Consider the following 15,215-nt stretch of genomic DNA (forward strand, 5'->3'; position numbering starts at 1 on the left):
CATTTTCTTCTAAATGTCAGTGCTCAAGACGTTTCAGAATTTTGGGTGCTCAAGACTTTGAATTTCGGGTTTTTGGATTTGGGATATGCCACTTGTATTAAGACAGCCAAGAAGATGCCCAGCTCCAAAGCCCATTTCCCTTTGGGATTCTTGGCCTTCCTCCTTGGCAGAACTTTCTAGCTTTTTCCCCTTCACGTTACCTGGGTCATTGAGGCGTGGCTAGCAAGTGTCACTATGTGTTCAGCCTCACGGGGCGGGGATCACGGGATCACGGGGATCACGGCCACTGGGGATCACAGTGGCTTGCCAGTGTGTGTGCCAGGTGGCCAGCCCTCGGCAGGGATGGTGTCCCTGACTGTGCGCAACAAACCGAAGAGGTGGCACTATCCCTGGTCTGTAATGCCTCCTGGTCAGGGAGGGATTTGAGGGGCAGAAGAGGCTTGGTATGAGCCCCCAAGAGATGGAGCCCAGTTCAGGGCAGCTGCCTTGCAGCTTAAGCAGGACCCTGTAGAGACAGTCAGACCACTCCCCAGGACCCAGATGGGCTCAATAGTAAAGGCAGGGCCACACTTACGACAGTCTCGCTCATCTGATCCGTTCTCACAGTCCACTTCGCCATCACACCTCCAGAACTGAGGAATGCAGCGGTTGACACGGCCCCCGCAGCTGAAGTCCCCGGATTTGCAGGTGACAGACACTATAGAAGAGACAGGATTGACCTGTCACTCAAAGCAAAGACCCACTGAGGCTGAGCACAGTGGCTCACGCCTGTAATCCTAGCACTTTGGGAGGCCAAGGCGGGTAGATCACCTGAGGTCAGGGGTTCAAGACCAGCCTGGTCAACATGTCAACATGGTGAAACCCCGTCTCGACTAAAAATACAAAAATTAGCTGGGCGTGGTGGTGGGAGCCTGTAGTCCCAGCTACTTGGGAGGCTGAGGCAGGAGAATCACTTGAACCCAGGAGGCGGAGGTTGCAGTGAGCCGAGATCCCACCACTGCACTCCAGCCTGGGTGGCAGAGTGAGACTCCGTCACAAGACAGAAAAAAAAAAGACGGCCGGGCGCGGTGGCTCAAGCCTGTAATCCCAGCACTTTGGGAGGCCCAGACAGGCGGATCACAAGGTCAGGAGATTGAGACCATCCTGGCTAACACGGTGAAACCCCGTCTCTACTAAAAATACCAAAAACCTAGCCGGGCGAGGTGGCGTGGCTTGCAGTCCCAGCTACTGAGGAGGCTGAGGCAGGTGAGAATGCATGCGGAACCTCGGGAGTAGCGGAGCTGCAGTGAGCTGAGATCCGCCACTGCACTCCAGCCTGGTGACAGAGCCAGACCTGGCCTCAAAAGACCCACTGGCCTCGCCAATTCTCTCTTTGCAAAGGAAAACCCCAGAACTTTGAAGAGAATGCCAATCCCACTTTTTTTTTATAAGTAGAGATGAAGTTTCATTACATTGACCAGGCTGGTCTCAAACTCTTGGCCTCAAGTGATCCACCCACCTCAGCCTCCCAAAGTGCTGGGATTCTAGGCATGAGCCACCATGTCTGGCCTCTCATTCATTTAAAAAAAAAATACATATGGGCCGGGCGCATTGGCTCACGCCTGTAATCCCAGCACTTTGGGAGGCCAAAGCAGGTGGATCACGAGGTCAGGAGATTGAGACCATCCTGGCTAACACGGTGAAACGCTGTCTCTACTAAAAATACAAAAAATTAACTGGGCATGGTAGCAGGCGCCTGTAGTCCCAGCTACTTGGGAGGCTGAGGCAGGAGCATGGCATGAACTCAGGAGGCAGAGCTTGCAGTGAGCCAAGATCGCACCACTGCACTCCAGCCTGGGCAACACAGCAAGACTAAGACTCCGTCTCAAAAAAAAAAAAAAACAAATATTTATTTATTATTTATTTTTTAGAGATGGGGTCTAGCCATGTCACCCAGGTGGCCCTCAAACTCCTGGGCTTTATAAAGGAATCTTTTTGCCTTTCTGCCTCAGCCTCCCAAGTAGCTGGGACTACAGACACAAGTCATTGTGCCCGGCCAAGCCTACCCCTTTATGGGTCAAAACAGAGGGCATTTAATGGAGCTTGTTAAAAACTGGACATTAGGGCCGGGCGCAGTGGCTCAAGCCTGTAATCCCAGCACTTTGGGAGGCCGAGACGGGCGGATCACGAGGTCAGGAGATCGAGACCATCCTGGCTAACACCGTGAAACCCCGTCTCTACTAAAAATACAAAAAACTAGCCGGGCGAGGTGGCAGGCGCCTGTAGTCCCAGCTACTTGGGAGGCTGAGGCAGGAGAATGGCGTAAACCCGGGAGGCGGAGCTTGCAGTGAGCTGAGATCTGGCCACTGCACTCCAGCCCGGGCTACCGAGCAAGACTCCGTCTCAAAAAAGAAAAAAAAAAAAAATTGGACATTAGGCTGAGTGCACTGGCTCACACCTGTAATCCCAATACTTTGGGAGGTCGAGGCAAGAGACTCGCTTGAGCCCAAGAGGTCAAGGCTGCAGTGAGGTATGACTGTGCCACTGGACTCCAGCCTGGGCAACAGAATTAGACTCCATCTCTTAAAAAAAAAAAAAAAAAGACATTAGGTTATGCAAAGTTTTGGACTGAGATAGAGGTGGTGGCCACACAGCACAGCATTGTAAATGTATTAATGCCACTGAGCTGGTTAATTTCATGTTATGTGAAATTCACATCAATGGAAAAAAAGCCATTTAATGGCTTTAAGGAAAGCTCCAATAATTCATTCTCTCCCCACCTCCTAATTAATGATTGGATACATCAAAATCCCCTGCCCACTTTTCCAGCTGCCATCATCAAAAAGGGGTTAAGAATTGTGTCACAGGCCAGGCGTGGTGCGTGTAATCCCAGCACTTTGGGAGGCCGAGGCCAGAGGATCACTTGAGACCAGAAATTCAGGACCAGCATGGCCAACATGGCAAAACCCTGTCTCTATTTAAAAAAAAAAAAAAGGGACGGGCGTGGAGGATCCCGCCAGTGGACTCACAGCACGTCTCTTGGGACTCATCAGAGCCATCCTGGCACTCAGCGGTGCCATCGCAGACCCACTTGTAGGAGATGCATTTCCCGTCTTCGCACTGGAACTCGTTTCTTTCACATCTGTCGCCCACTGAGAGAGAGGAAAAGGAGAAAGGGTCTACTCAATGCCAGAATCAGAAACTGACCACGTTTCCTGTGCCTGTTTCCTGCCAACTATAGAATTAACCAGAAATATCATCCAATTAGGAACAGTCTGATTCCCAGGAAATTAAGCAACCACAACAACTGAAATTTTATGAACCCCAGAATACAGTGGAGGACACAAGGAAGACACCCAAGAGAGACAGACACTTGTCAACAAAGACTGATGTTGTTGATTCCAAATTAGAATTTCCATGCACATTCATAAAGAAAGGAAGAGTATTTCGCATATTAAAAACCTGTACTGCAGCTGGGCGCGGTGGCTCACGCCTGTAATCCCAACATTTTGGGAGGCCAAGGTGGGCAGATCACCTGAGGTTAGGAGTTTGAGACCAGCGTCGCCAACATGCTGAAACCACATCTCTACTAAAAATACAAAATTAGCTGGGTGTGGTGGCACATGCCTGTAATCCCAGCTACTCAGGAGGCTGAGGCAGGAGAATCACTTGAACCCGGGAAGCAAAGGTTGTGGTGAGCTGAGATGGCACCACTGAACTCCAGCCTGGGCAACAAGAGCAAAACTCCATCTCAAAAAAAAAACCTGTAGGCCGGGCGCGGTGGCTCAAGCCTGTAATCCCAGCACTTTGGGAGGCCGAGGCGGGCGGATCCAGAGCTCAGGAGATCGAGACCATCCTGGCTAACATGGTGAAACCCCGTCTCTACTAAAAATACAAAAAACTAGCCAGGCGTGGTGGCGGGCGCCTGTAGTCCCAGCTACTGGGAGGCTGAGGCAGGAGAATGGCGAGAACCTGGGAGGCGGAGCTTGGAGTGAGCCGAGATCGCGCCACTGCACTCCAGCCTGGGTGACACAGCGCGAGACTCCGTCTCCAAAAAAAAAAAAAAACAAAAACAAAAACAAAAACAAAAAAACCTGTACTGCCCAGTACACTATATTGGCCAGGCTGGCCTTGAACTCCTGACCAAAGTGCTGGGATTAGAGGTGGGAGCCACCGTGCCTGGCTGCAATAACAAATTATGATTGCTTATCTCAGCATGCACTATGCACTTATTATTACTATAATGAGGTAATAAGACCAAGAAGAAAAAAAAAATCTGCCTTTTTAAAAAAAATTTTATTTTCTTTTTGACACAGAGTCTCACTCTGTTGAGTGCAATGGTGCGATCTCAGCTCACTGCAAACCTCTGCCTCTGGGTTCAAGTGATTCTCCTGCCTTAGCTTCCCAAGCAGCTGGGAATACAGGCGTGTGCCAGCCACCACACCCAGCTAATTTTTGTATTTTTTGTAGAGACGGGGTTTCACCATGTTGCTCAGGCTGGTCTCGAATTCCTGACCTCAAGTGATCCACCTGCCTCAGTCTCTCAGTGCTAGGATTACAGGTGTGAGCCACCACGGCTGGCCAAGTCTGCCTTTTATCTTTGTGAAGGTGTAACAGATGCTCTCCAGGAAAATCACATACAAGGGTTTTTTTTGTTTTGTTTTGTTTTTGAGACAGAGTCTTGTTCTGTTGCCCAGACTGGAGTGCAGTGGTGTAATCTTGACTCACTGTAACCTCTGCCTCCCAGGTTCAAGCGATTCTCCTGCCTTAACCCTTCCAAGTAGCTGGGATTACAGGCACACACCACCGTGCCTAGCTACATATGTACATCGATAACTTTTGATCGATGGTTGAATCTTTGGGAGGCCGAGGTGGGTGGATCACCAGGTCAGGAGATCGAGACCATCCTAGCCAACATGGTGAAACCCCATCTCTACTAAAAATACAAAAAATTAGCCAGGGGCGGTGGCAGAGGCCTGTAGTCCCAGGTACTCGGGAGGCTGAGGCAGCAGAATTGCTTGAATGCAGGAGGTGGAGGTTGCAGTGAGCCAAGATTACACCACTGCACTCCAGGCTGGCAACAGAGCAAGATTCTGTCTCAAAAAAAAAAAAAAAAAAAGGCCGGGGGGGGGGGGCTCATACGTGTAATCCCAGCCAGCACTTTGGGAGGCCGAGGCAGGCGGATCACCAGATCAGGAGATCGAGACCATCCTGGCTAACACGGTGAAACCCCGTCTCTACTAAAAAAATCAGCCGGGTGTGGTGGTGGGCGCCTGTAGCTACTCAGGAGGCTGAGGCAGGAGAATCGCTTGAACCTGGGAGGTGGATGTTGCAGTGAACCGAGATCATGCCTCTGTACTCCAGCCTGGGCGACAGAGACTCTGTCTCAAAAAAAAAAAAAAGAGAAACTATGACCACATTGCCAGGTGCAGTAGCTCACGCCTGTAATCCCAACACTTTGGGAGGCAGAGATAGGATTGTTTGAGCTCAGGAGTTCTAGACTGGCCTGGGCAACATACCAAGACCCCATCTCTACAAAATAAAAAAAAGAATAATTAAAAAAAAAAGAATAGGCTGGGCACGGTGGCTCACGCCTGTAATCCCAGCACTTTGGGAGGCCAAGGCGGGCGGATCATGAGGTCAGGAGATGGAGACCACGGTGAAACCCCATATCTACTAAAAATACAAGAAATTAGCCGGGCGTGGTGGTGGGCGCCTGTAGTCCCAGCTACTCGGGAGGCTGAGGCAGGAGAACGGCGTGAACCCAGGAGGCGGAGCTTGCAGTGAGCCAAGATCGTGCCATTGTACTCCAACCTAGGCGACTCAGCGAGACTCCATCTCAAAAAAAAAAAAAAGAATATATGACTATGACTGCATCTTCTATGATAATCCTTTCAGAAGGCAGAGCCTAATTCCTGTCCCCTGGAGTGGCACTGGACTTCTGATAGGAAAATGTAGAGGTGACAACAAGTGGCTTCTGAGCCTAGTTCATGGCCATGCTCATTGTTGGATCGACTTACTCCAGGGGAGGCCAGCTGCATGTCATGAGTCCACTGAAGCAGCTGGAGGGAGAGCTCCATGCAACAGGGAACTGAGGCCTCCAGCCAAGAGCCACTGAGTGCCCCGTCGTGGAAGTGGATCCTTCAACCCCAGCCAAGCCTTCCTATGCCTGCGGCTTCTGAAAATATGTTTTCCTCTCCTGCCAATATTTTGATTGCAACTTCATGAGAGACCCTGAGCTGGAACCATCTAGCTGTGCTGCTTCCAAATTCCTGACACACAAAAACTGAGAAACCATGAATGTGTTGTTTTAAGCCACTATGTTTTGGGCTAATTTGACGTGTAGCCAGAAATGAGTCATTTCCTCCTTTAAGCATGGTTGAAACTGAGCTGTAGGTAATTCACATACAACCTAACTTTAAAAGGGATATCTATGTCTTTTTTTCTTTTCTTTTGGACACAGGGTCTCAGTCTGTCGCCCAGGTTGGAGTGCAGTGGCATGACTGAGGCTCATGGCAGCCTCAACTTCCCAGGTTCACACGATCCTCCTGCCTCAGCCTAACTGAGCAGCTGCAACTAGACGGGTGCACCATCACACTCAGCCAACTTTTTGCTTTTATTTTTTGCAGAGACAGGGGTCTCACTATGTTGCCCAGGCTGGTCTCAAACTCCTGGGCTCAAGCAACCCACCCACCCATTTCGGCCTCCCAAAGTGCTAGGATTACAGGCATGAGCCACTGCATCCAGCCCCCTTTATCCATTTCAACTTTGATAGTTGACCCAGCACATTCATGTAGACTCCCTGAAAGTCAGAGTAGTAAGGGGGTTAGATAGACAATCCTGGGCTTCAGTGGCTTTCCAGGTCATTTAACAAGAACGACTTGGGTAACTGACTTAATCCTTCTGGGACTCAGTTTCCTGAGCTGTAAAATGGGGGAGAATGGCAATCTCTACTTCCTAGAGGGTGTTTTGAGAATTAAAGAACAGAACAGGCTGGGCGTGGTGACTCACGTTTGTAATCTCAGCACTTTGGGAGGCCAAAGTGGGCAGATCACCTGAGTTCAGGAGTTCGAGACCAGCCTGGCCAACATGGTGAAACCCCGTCTCCACTAAAAATACAAAAATTAGCTGGGCATGGTGGCACATGCCTGTAATCCCAGCTGCTCAGGTGGCTGAGGCAGGAGAATCGCTTGAACCCGAATGCCTGTAATCCCAGCTACTCGGGAGGCTGAAACACAAGAATCATTTGAACCCAGGAGGCAGAGGCTGCAGTGAGCCCAGATTGTGCCACTGCACTCCAGCCTGGGCAACAGAGCGAGACTCTGTCCAAAAAAAAAAAAAAAAGGAAAGGAAAAAGGGAAGGAAGAGAGAAGAAAATGAGTTGAGCTTTGGAATCTGTTGTGGTCACAAACTGATAATTATCTTGCCCAACTACAGATCTGTGTGGAATGTCTTATTGGAGGTGCTTTGACAATACTGTACACACCCCACTGACTCACAGCTCAATTTCGATTGTGCTTAAAGGAGGAAATGACTCATTTCTTGTGCTGACACAGCGGGTGGGCAAAAAGCAATTGAGATTCCAGGAGGTTTGCGATAAATAAAAAGGAAAGTTGCGCCAGAGGCGTTGGCGATAAAGATCTTAAGGGAGGAGTCTCTGATCACCCCACTAGGTGACGGCAGCTTTGGTGACCACTAATCCAATGCTCTCACCTCCCTACCTCTGTATAAGGGCCCAGCTTACAAACTAAATGTGCCACTGGGTAGACTGGGAATGTCAGTAACACCTGAAGGTCCTTTAAGGAGGGATAAAGAACAATAAAAAACTTTCCCTGAGGAAAAACAAAATCTTTTCCTGAACCTCAAGCTCTCCCCTGACTATTATTCTCCAAATATTTGCTGGCCACAGGTGGCTCAAGACTGCACCCATGAGAGGACCCCACGATGACCTATTTCTGTGATCTAACACCTGGGCACCTCTCCAGACAGTGTTTCAAAAGTGGATTTCCCCAGCACTTAGGGAGACTGAGGAGGGAGGATTGCTTGAGCCCAGGAGTTTGAGACCAGCCTGGGCAACATAGTGAGACTCTCATCTCTACAAAAAATACAAAACTTAGCCAGGCATGGTGGCACACACCTGTAATCCCAGATACTTGGGAGGCTGAGTGGGGAGGATGGCTTAGGCTTGGGAGGTGGAGGCTGCAGTGATCTGCACTCCAGCCTGGGCAGGAGACCCTGTCTCAAAAAAATAAAAACAAACAAACAAACAAAAATAATTTAAACTTAGCCGGGAGTGGCCTGGTGTGGTGGCTCGCGCCTATAATCCCAGCACTTTGGGAGGCCGAGGTGGGTGGATCACCTGAGGCTGGGAGTTCTAGAACAGCCTGAACCAACACGGAGAAACCCCATCTCTACTAAAAATACAAAATTAGCCAGGCGTGGTGGTGCATGCCTGTAATCCCAGCTACTCTGGTGGCTGAGGCAGGAGAATCGCTTGAAACGGGAGGCAGAGGTTGCAGTAAGCCGAGATCGCGCCATTGCACTCCAGCCTGGACAACAAGAGCAAAACTCTGTCTCAATAAATGAACAAATAAATAAACAAACTTAGCTGGGAGTGGTGACACATGCCTGTAGTCCCAGCTACTCAGGAGGCTGAGAGAGGAGGATCAGTTGAGTGCAGAAGCTGGAGGCTGCAGTGAGCTATGACTGCACACTTCAGCCTGGGTGACAGGACAAGACCCTTCCTTTGAAAAATGAAGGGGGATTTTACTGCAACAGGCGCAGCTAGACAGCAGTTGCCTGCAAAATGAGCTCTCTTGGCCCAGCTAGTGGGGACACGGCTCAGGAACAGAATAGTACTGAGTGAGAGCACATCAGGGAGGTGTCCTCACAGATGCTGCCCTTCCCAAGCAAGGGGACAAAGCCAGTCCTGTTCCAAACACGACCAGCCCAATGAAACCATACCTCTTTCTTATTCTTTCAAGCAAGGTTGGCATTTTTCATATTAGACCATTTGAATTTCAGGAAAAGCGAATTAGGCCAGGTGTGGTGGCTCATGCCTGTAATCTCAGCACTTTGGGAGGCCAAGGTGGGCGGCTCACCCGAGGTCAGGAGTTTGAGACCAGCCTGGCCAACATGGCAAAACCCTGTCTCTACTAAAAGTACAAAATTAGCCAGGCATGGGGGCGGGTGCCTGTATCCCAGCTACCCAGGAGGTTGAGACACGAGAATCACTTGAACCCCCGAGGCGGAAGTTGAAATAAGCTGAGATCGCCTGGGTGACAGAGTGAGACTCCATTTAAAAAAAAAAACAAAAAACAAAAAAGGAAGCAAACTAGAGCATGGATCCCCAGATTTTTCTCATGCTAAGGATGCCTAAAAAGCACTGAGCTCCTCTCAAAAAACCAAAAACAAAAACACAAAAGGCCGGGTGCGGTGGCTGATGCCTTTAATCCCAGCACCCTGGGAGGCTGAGGTGGACAGATCATGAGGTCAGGAGTTCGAGGCCAGCCTGGCCAATATGGTAAAACCCTGTCTCTACTAAAAATACAAAAATTAGCCAGGTGTGGTGGCATGCGCCTGTAGTCCCAGCTACTCGGGAGGCTGAGGCAGAAGAATCACTTGAACCTGGGTGGCAGAGGTTGCAGTGAGCCGAGATCGCGCCACTGCATTCCAGCCTGGGTGACAGAGCAAGACTCCGTCTCAAAAAAAAAAAATCTCTATAAATTCTAGTCCTCTAGGCTTCCGATCTCTCAAGTCACGAGTGACAAGTCAGGAACAGGTTATCGAAACAGAAAGAATACACATTTCTGCTTTTTGCCCCAGCACACAAATGAGGTGGTGAATGCTTTCGATGTTTTCTTTCCTCGTGCTACTGAAAACAGTTGTATGAGGAAATCCACAATTGCAGCTAGAATAATTTCCTTGAAAGGGAGACAAACAAACAAAAATGCCCTGGCTGGAGGGAACACAGCCAGCTGAAAATGAATGAGAAATCAGTTGATCAGCCGGCATGGTGGGTGGGTCACGCCTGTAATCCCAGCACTTTGGGAGGCCGAGGCGGGTGGATCACTAGGTCAGGAGTTCGAGACCAGCCTGGCCAACATGGTGAACCCTCATCTCTACTACAGATACAAAAATTAGCCGGGCATGGTGGCAGGCACCTATAATCCCAGCTACTCCGGAGGCTGAGGCAGGAGAATTGCTTGAACGCGGGAGGCAGGGTTGGCAGTGAACCAAGATTGCGCCATTGCACTCCACCCTGGGTAACAGAGTGAGACTCTGACTCAAAAAAAAAAAAGAAAAGAAAAGAAAAGAAATCAATTGATCAGCGCTTCTTTCCAAACGAGGTGGGTATTTTCCCCAGAGTGATCTCAGAGATTGATTTTGTTTCCGGGAGAGAGAGCCTGTCACTGTTTGCTGCTGGTCAGTTACATCTGCAGCCTCTTAGCAACAAAAGGCTATTTGCTTGACAGTTGGGACAGAGTGTGGAAGGCAAAAAGGACATCAAAAAGCCCATCAAAACAAAAAAAAAGTCGGGCGCGGTGGCTCAAGCCTGTAATCCCAGCACTTTGGGAGGCCGAGACGGGCGGATCACGAGGTCAGGAGATCGAGACCATCCTGGTTAACACGGTGAAGCCCCGTCTCTACTAAAAAAATACAAAAACCTAGCCGGGCGAGGTGGCGGGCGCCTGTAGTCCCAGCTACTTGGGAGGCTGAGGCAGGAGAATGGCGTAAACCCGGCAGGCGGAGCTTGCAGTGAGCTGAGATCCAGCCATTGCATTCCAGCCTGGGTGACAGAGCGAGGCTCCGCCTCAAAAAAAAAAAAAAAAAAAAAAGTCCATCAAAGCACCCATCAAAGCAAGCAACAACAGACCCATCTAGAATTGGATCTTATCAGGGAGGAAGTCTACAGATAAGAGCAGGAATGAGGAAGAGAATTCCCTACAGGTTTTCAGTCTCAACAAACACTGTTTTTTCCCAGTGTTCCCTGGAAGATAGGTAAGTCCGGAAATGACAAAGGAATCACCCTGGGGCTCGCTAAAGCAAACAACTCCCTTACTCAAGTTCCGGTGAGCCATTGACATGTTTGGAGCTGCGCTCACCACTGTTGCCTAATTTTGATCTAAGTGTTGAGATTCCAACAACTTCCCTTCGTAAAGGAAATGACAAGAAACTCCCCCCTGGATATGCCTTGAAGCCAGCTGGAGCATGAGGTAGCGCAGCTAGGAGTGCTAGAAACACACATCACCAAGCTCTCAGAAGTCTGGAGGGAAACATCAGGGGTGTGGTCTCCTTGACAACAGAAGAAACATCACATTCTCAGCCACCCCGCAGGAGAGACAGCTAAAGTGATGAACGAACAAGGTCTTGCTTAAGACTCCCTTAACATTTTCTCCTAAGGAAGAGGTTGATTGGTGAGTGAAATACACGTTAATCCAGTGCCTCTCTTTCTTTTTTTTTTTTTTTTTTTGTGACGGAGTCTCGCTCTGTCGCCCAGGCTGGAGTGCAGTGGCTGATCTCAGCTCACTGCAAGCTCCGCCTCCCGGGTTCACGCCATTCTCCTGCCTCAGCCTCCCGAGTAGCTGGGACTACAGGCGCCCGCCACCTCGCCCGGCTAGTTTTTTGTAGTTTTAGTAGAGACAGGGTTTCACTGTGTTCACCAGGATGGTCTCGATCTGCTGACCTCGTGATCCACCCCTCTCGGCCTCCCAAAGTGCTGGGATTACAGGCTTGAGGCACCGCGCCCGGCCTCAGTGCCTCTCTTTCTTTTGTAGAACTGGGTGGCAGAATGTTTGCAATAATCGTCATCCCTGGTGGGGCGCGGTGATTAACTCCTGTAATCCCTACATTTTGGGAGGCTGAGATAGGAGGATCGCTTGAGGCCAGGAGTTCAAGACCAGCCTGAGTAACAAAGCGAGACCTCATCTCTACAAAAAGTTAAAAAATAAATAAATAAATAAAAATAAAAGAATAATCATCCGTATTTCACTGCACCCTCCCTCCCTCCCTCTCTGGCCTCCCAGAGGAAACCGGTGTGTTAGTTACGGCGTGAATTTCAAGGCAGTTCAAAGCTCTCCCTCCAGTCAAAGCCAACCCCCCTTGCCAATTAAAAAAAAAGTTTCCTGCAATCCTTCTGTTCAACAGGCAATCCCAATCCTTTTCTAGGTTGGGCTGGTTCTCAGGAGGGAAAGGACCATATAGCTATTGTCTAGGGCGAGGCTTTCTCTCTGCAACTGATTTAAAGCCACCGAAAAAGCTCTAACTCAGGATCATGCACCAACCAGCCTCCTGTGGAAATCTAAAATCTAATCCATTTCACCCAGAGGAAAAATTGCCACTTGGACAGCTGAACCGAAGCCATTCACAGCCTCTGAAGAGGCGAGGCCACCCCAAGGGGTCGGAAGATCTCGGCTTCAGACCAAGGAGGTAGATTCTGAGACAACGTTTCAGCCTTGGAAGGAACCGAGGCCTTGAGGGTGGTCGGGGGCCCCTATGTGAACCTGACCGGGGCTGGCAGGGCGGGGGTGGCCCCCAGGACAAGGTGGGGATGGAGGTCTCGCCACAGAGCACAGCGGAAACCGGGGCCTTCGCCGGGTGGGCCCGGGCGAACGGAGGGCGACTCGTGTATGTCGCAGAGGCGGCTCCGGGGACCCGGGACTTGTCGCCGCCTTTGTGACAGGAACCGCGGAGGAACGCAAGGCTACCAGGCAGCCGCCTAGCCCTGGACGAGGTGCGGCTCAGACTTCCGCGCCAGTCCCGCCCAGCTAGTACACAATCCCCGCCCTCCAGACGCCGGCCTCCACCTCCACCGCCTCCAATTGGATGAGGGGAGTGGCTCGAGGGTGGCCTGTTCGGACTGCGCCCAATGGAATTCGGGAGGCGGGCCAAAGGGGCGGGGGCAGAGGCGGGAGGGGGTGGCCCCCAGACGGAGCACGCGGCGGAATCCGGGAACTGCACCCAACCTAGGGTGGCAGTAGCGCCCTGGGGTCGCGCAAAGCGAATCGGGACCCCTGAGCCCGCGGGGACCTCCAGGCTGGACATCTGGTCTCCAGTCGCGCGACCCTCGCCCCCAGAAGGACTTAAGCGGGGAGGAGGGGGGAGGTGGTCCCTTCTTTTAGGACTGGTGGTCCCCACACCCGGCTCTGAGTTAGAAGAGGGGGTCCCGGCCGGGCGCCTTGGCTGACGCCTGGAATCCCAGCACTTTGGGAGGCCGAGGCGGGCAGATCACCTGAGGTCAGGAGTTCGAGACCAGCCTGGCCAAAATGGTTAAACCCCGTCTCTACTAAAAGTACAAAAATTAGCCGGGCATGGTGGTTGGGGGCCTGTAATCCCAGCTACTCGGGAGGCTGAGACAGGAGAATTGCTTAAATCCAGGAGGTGGAGGTTGCAGAGAGCAGAGATCGGACCACTGCACTCCATCCTGGGCGATATAGCTAGACTCCGTCTTAAAAATAAGAGGAAGGTGTCCCTTACCTGGTGGAGACTTGGGGGCGAGCCGTGCCCCGTTTCCTTTAAATCCCTCAGACTCCTCCCGACCTTCGCGCCCTACTCAGCGCCCCCTCCAGCCCTTTGGGAAGGACCCCGTGCCATTACCCTACAGGTCTTCCAGGGATAGAGTGATTATTTTTACCCAAAAAAAAAAAAAATTCCCAAGGGGCCCCCCGGGGATTCCCTCTCGCCCTACGTGGGCGCCTGGAGCAAGCCTTACCTGCAGCCTCCGCGGCGGCGAGGAGGAAGGCGACGGTCCAGCGCAGTTTCCAGCCCCAGGGCCCCATGCTCGCAGCCTCTGCCAGAAAGTGTCCCGACCCGGATCAGGACCCGCTGTGTCCTCGCTGGAAACTCTGGCTTCCCGGGATTGCACTCGGGGGCCCACGTCATTTACAGCATTTCAACGTGAGGTTTCTAACAGGGGGAGGAGTTTGCAGTGGGGTGATTTTCAAATGTCTTCACCTCACTGCGAGAGGAGGAGTTTTGAACGGCTGATGTGACATCGGCTTTTTAACCCGTGAAGCTCTGATTCCCACTCCAGTCTTTTGAAAGTGCTGCCAGGGCAGGCGACTTGATTTGCTGTATTCGGGTCTCTGGTGAACAGCTGACTCTCCCCCAAAATTAGAAATGCATCTTCTGAAAGATCCCCCTGAAATGTCTCCACGTTTAACTGTTAATATGTTGTTGTTTTTGTCCACAGAAGGATAACAGCATCCTTTCAAAATCCTCCAATAGCCTAATGCCAATCCCCTCTCTGCCTCAAAAGGAAAACACTAGAAATGTTGGGAACTTCCGCCACTCTCTATATTTGCCTTTTCCTTTCTAGGAATTGTATATAGATTTTTAGCTTACTTTCGTTGTATATTGTTTTTACATGGTTATTCCAAATCACCTTATAAGCACTGATCAATAAGGAATTTAAATAAAATCTTCACAAAAGTACAGCCAAAAAAAATTTTTTTTTGTTTTTGTGAGATCCTGCCTTTGGATGAATTATCAGTATAAACATCTGAAAAATCAATTGTACAGATACCTGGAGTCTGGACATAAATATTGATTTCTCCCTTTAGGAGAAGGAGTTAAACAAACAGAAGGGGCGGCTTCCTCCCCCTCAAAGCAAAATCAAAACAGAACAGGGCTTTCACAGTTGAACTTGACCCCCTAAACCACAGAGAGCTGGTGGAGACCAACTTTTAGAATTGAGTCTCTTTGCGGACTCATGGGATTGCAGAGACCTCGTGCCAAGAAGGCACGTGTGAGAAACTTGCTTGAACCCCACACAGGGCTGGGCAGTCTTGGTGGTTTTCCCCAGGAATGAGCTGGATTTCTCTGGGGTTTTGCAGACTGACTTTGGCAGGGAGTGCTAACCTCTCAGCAGGATTTCAGGGAAACCTAGGGGACGAGGCAGAAAAGAGACAAATTGAACTCTCAGTAGGAAAAAAAAAAGATTAATCAGGGAGAATAATTTTACTATTTTTTTATAATTATTATTTATCATTATTTCCAGCTGTGTCACTCAGGCTGGAATGCAGTGGTGTGACCACAGCTCTCTGTAGCATCAACCCTGGGCTCAAGGAATCCTCCCACCTCAGCCTCCAGAATAGCTGGGGCCACAGGAGTGCACCACCATGCCCAGCTAATTTTTAATTTTTTTTATAGATGGGGACTATGTTGCCCAGGCTGGTCCCGAACTCCTGGCTTCACGCAATCCTCTTCCTCTTGCATCATGATGCCTCTCAAATTGC

The 15,215-nt window shown here is 50.4% G+C and overlaps 1 protein-coding gene across 1 annotated transcript in view; it reads right to left on the reverse strand.

Moving 5' to 3' along the window:
• The window catches only part of LDLR (low density lipoprotein receptor), a 42,699-nt gene extending 27,734 nt beyond the window's left edge, over nt 1-14,965 (reverse strand). The window contains exons 1-3 of the mRNA XM_031659896.1: nt 13,691-14,965; nt 3,009-3,131; nt 575-697 (exon numbers count right to left, since the gene is read on the reverse strand). Coding sequence (XP_031515756.1) covers nt 575-697; nt 3,009-3,131; nt 13,691-13,757 — 313 coding nt within the window. The 5' untranslated portion in view covers nt 13,758-14,965. The remainder of the gene's footprint in view (nt 1-574; nt 698-3,008; nt 3,132-13,690) is intronic.
• Nucleotides 14,966-15,215: the final 250 nt, after the last annotated feature.

Source organism: Papio anubis, chromosome 20, assembly GCF_008728515.1.
Source record: "Papio anubis isolate 15944 chromosome 20, Panubis1.0, whole genome shotgun sequence".
NCBI lineage: Eukaryota > Metazoa > Chordata > Mammalia > Primates > Cercopithecidae > Papio > Papio anubis.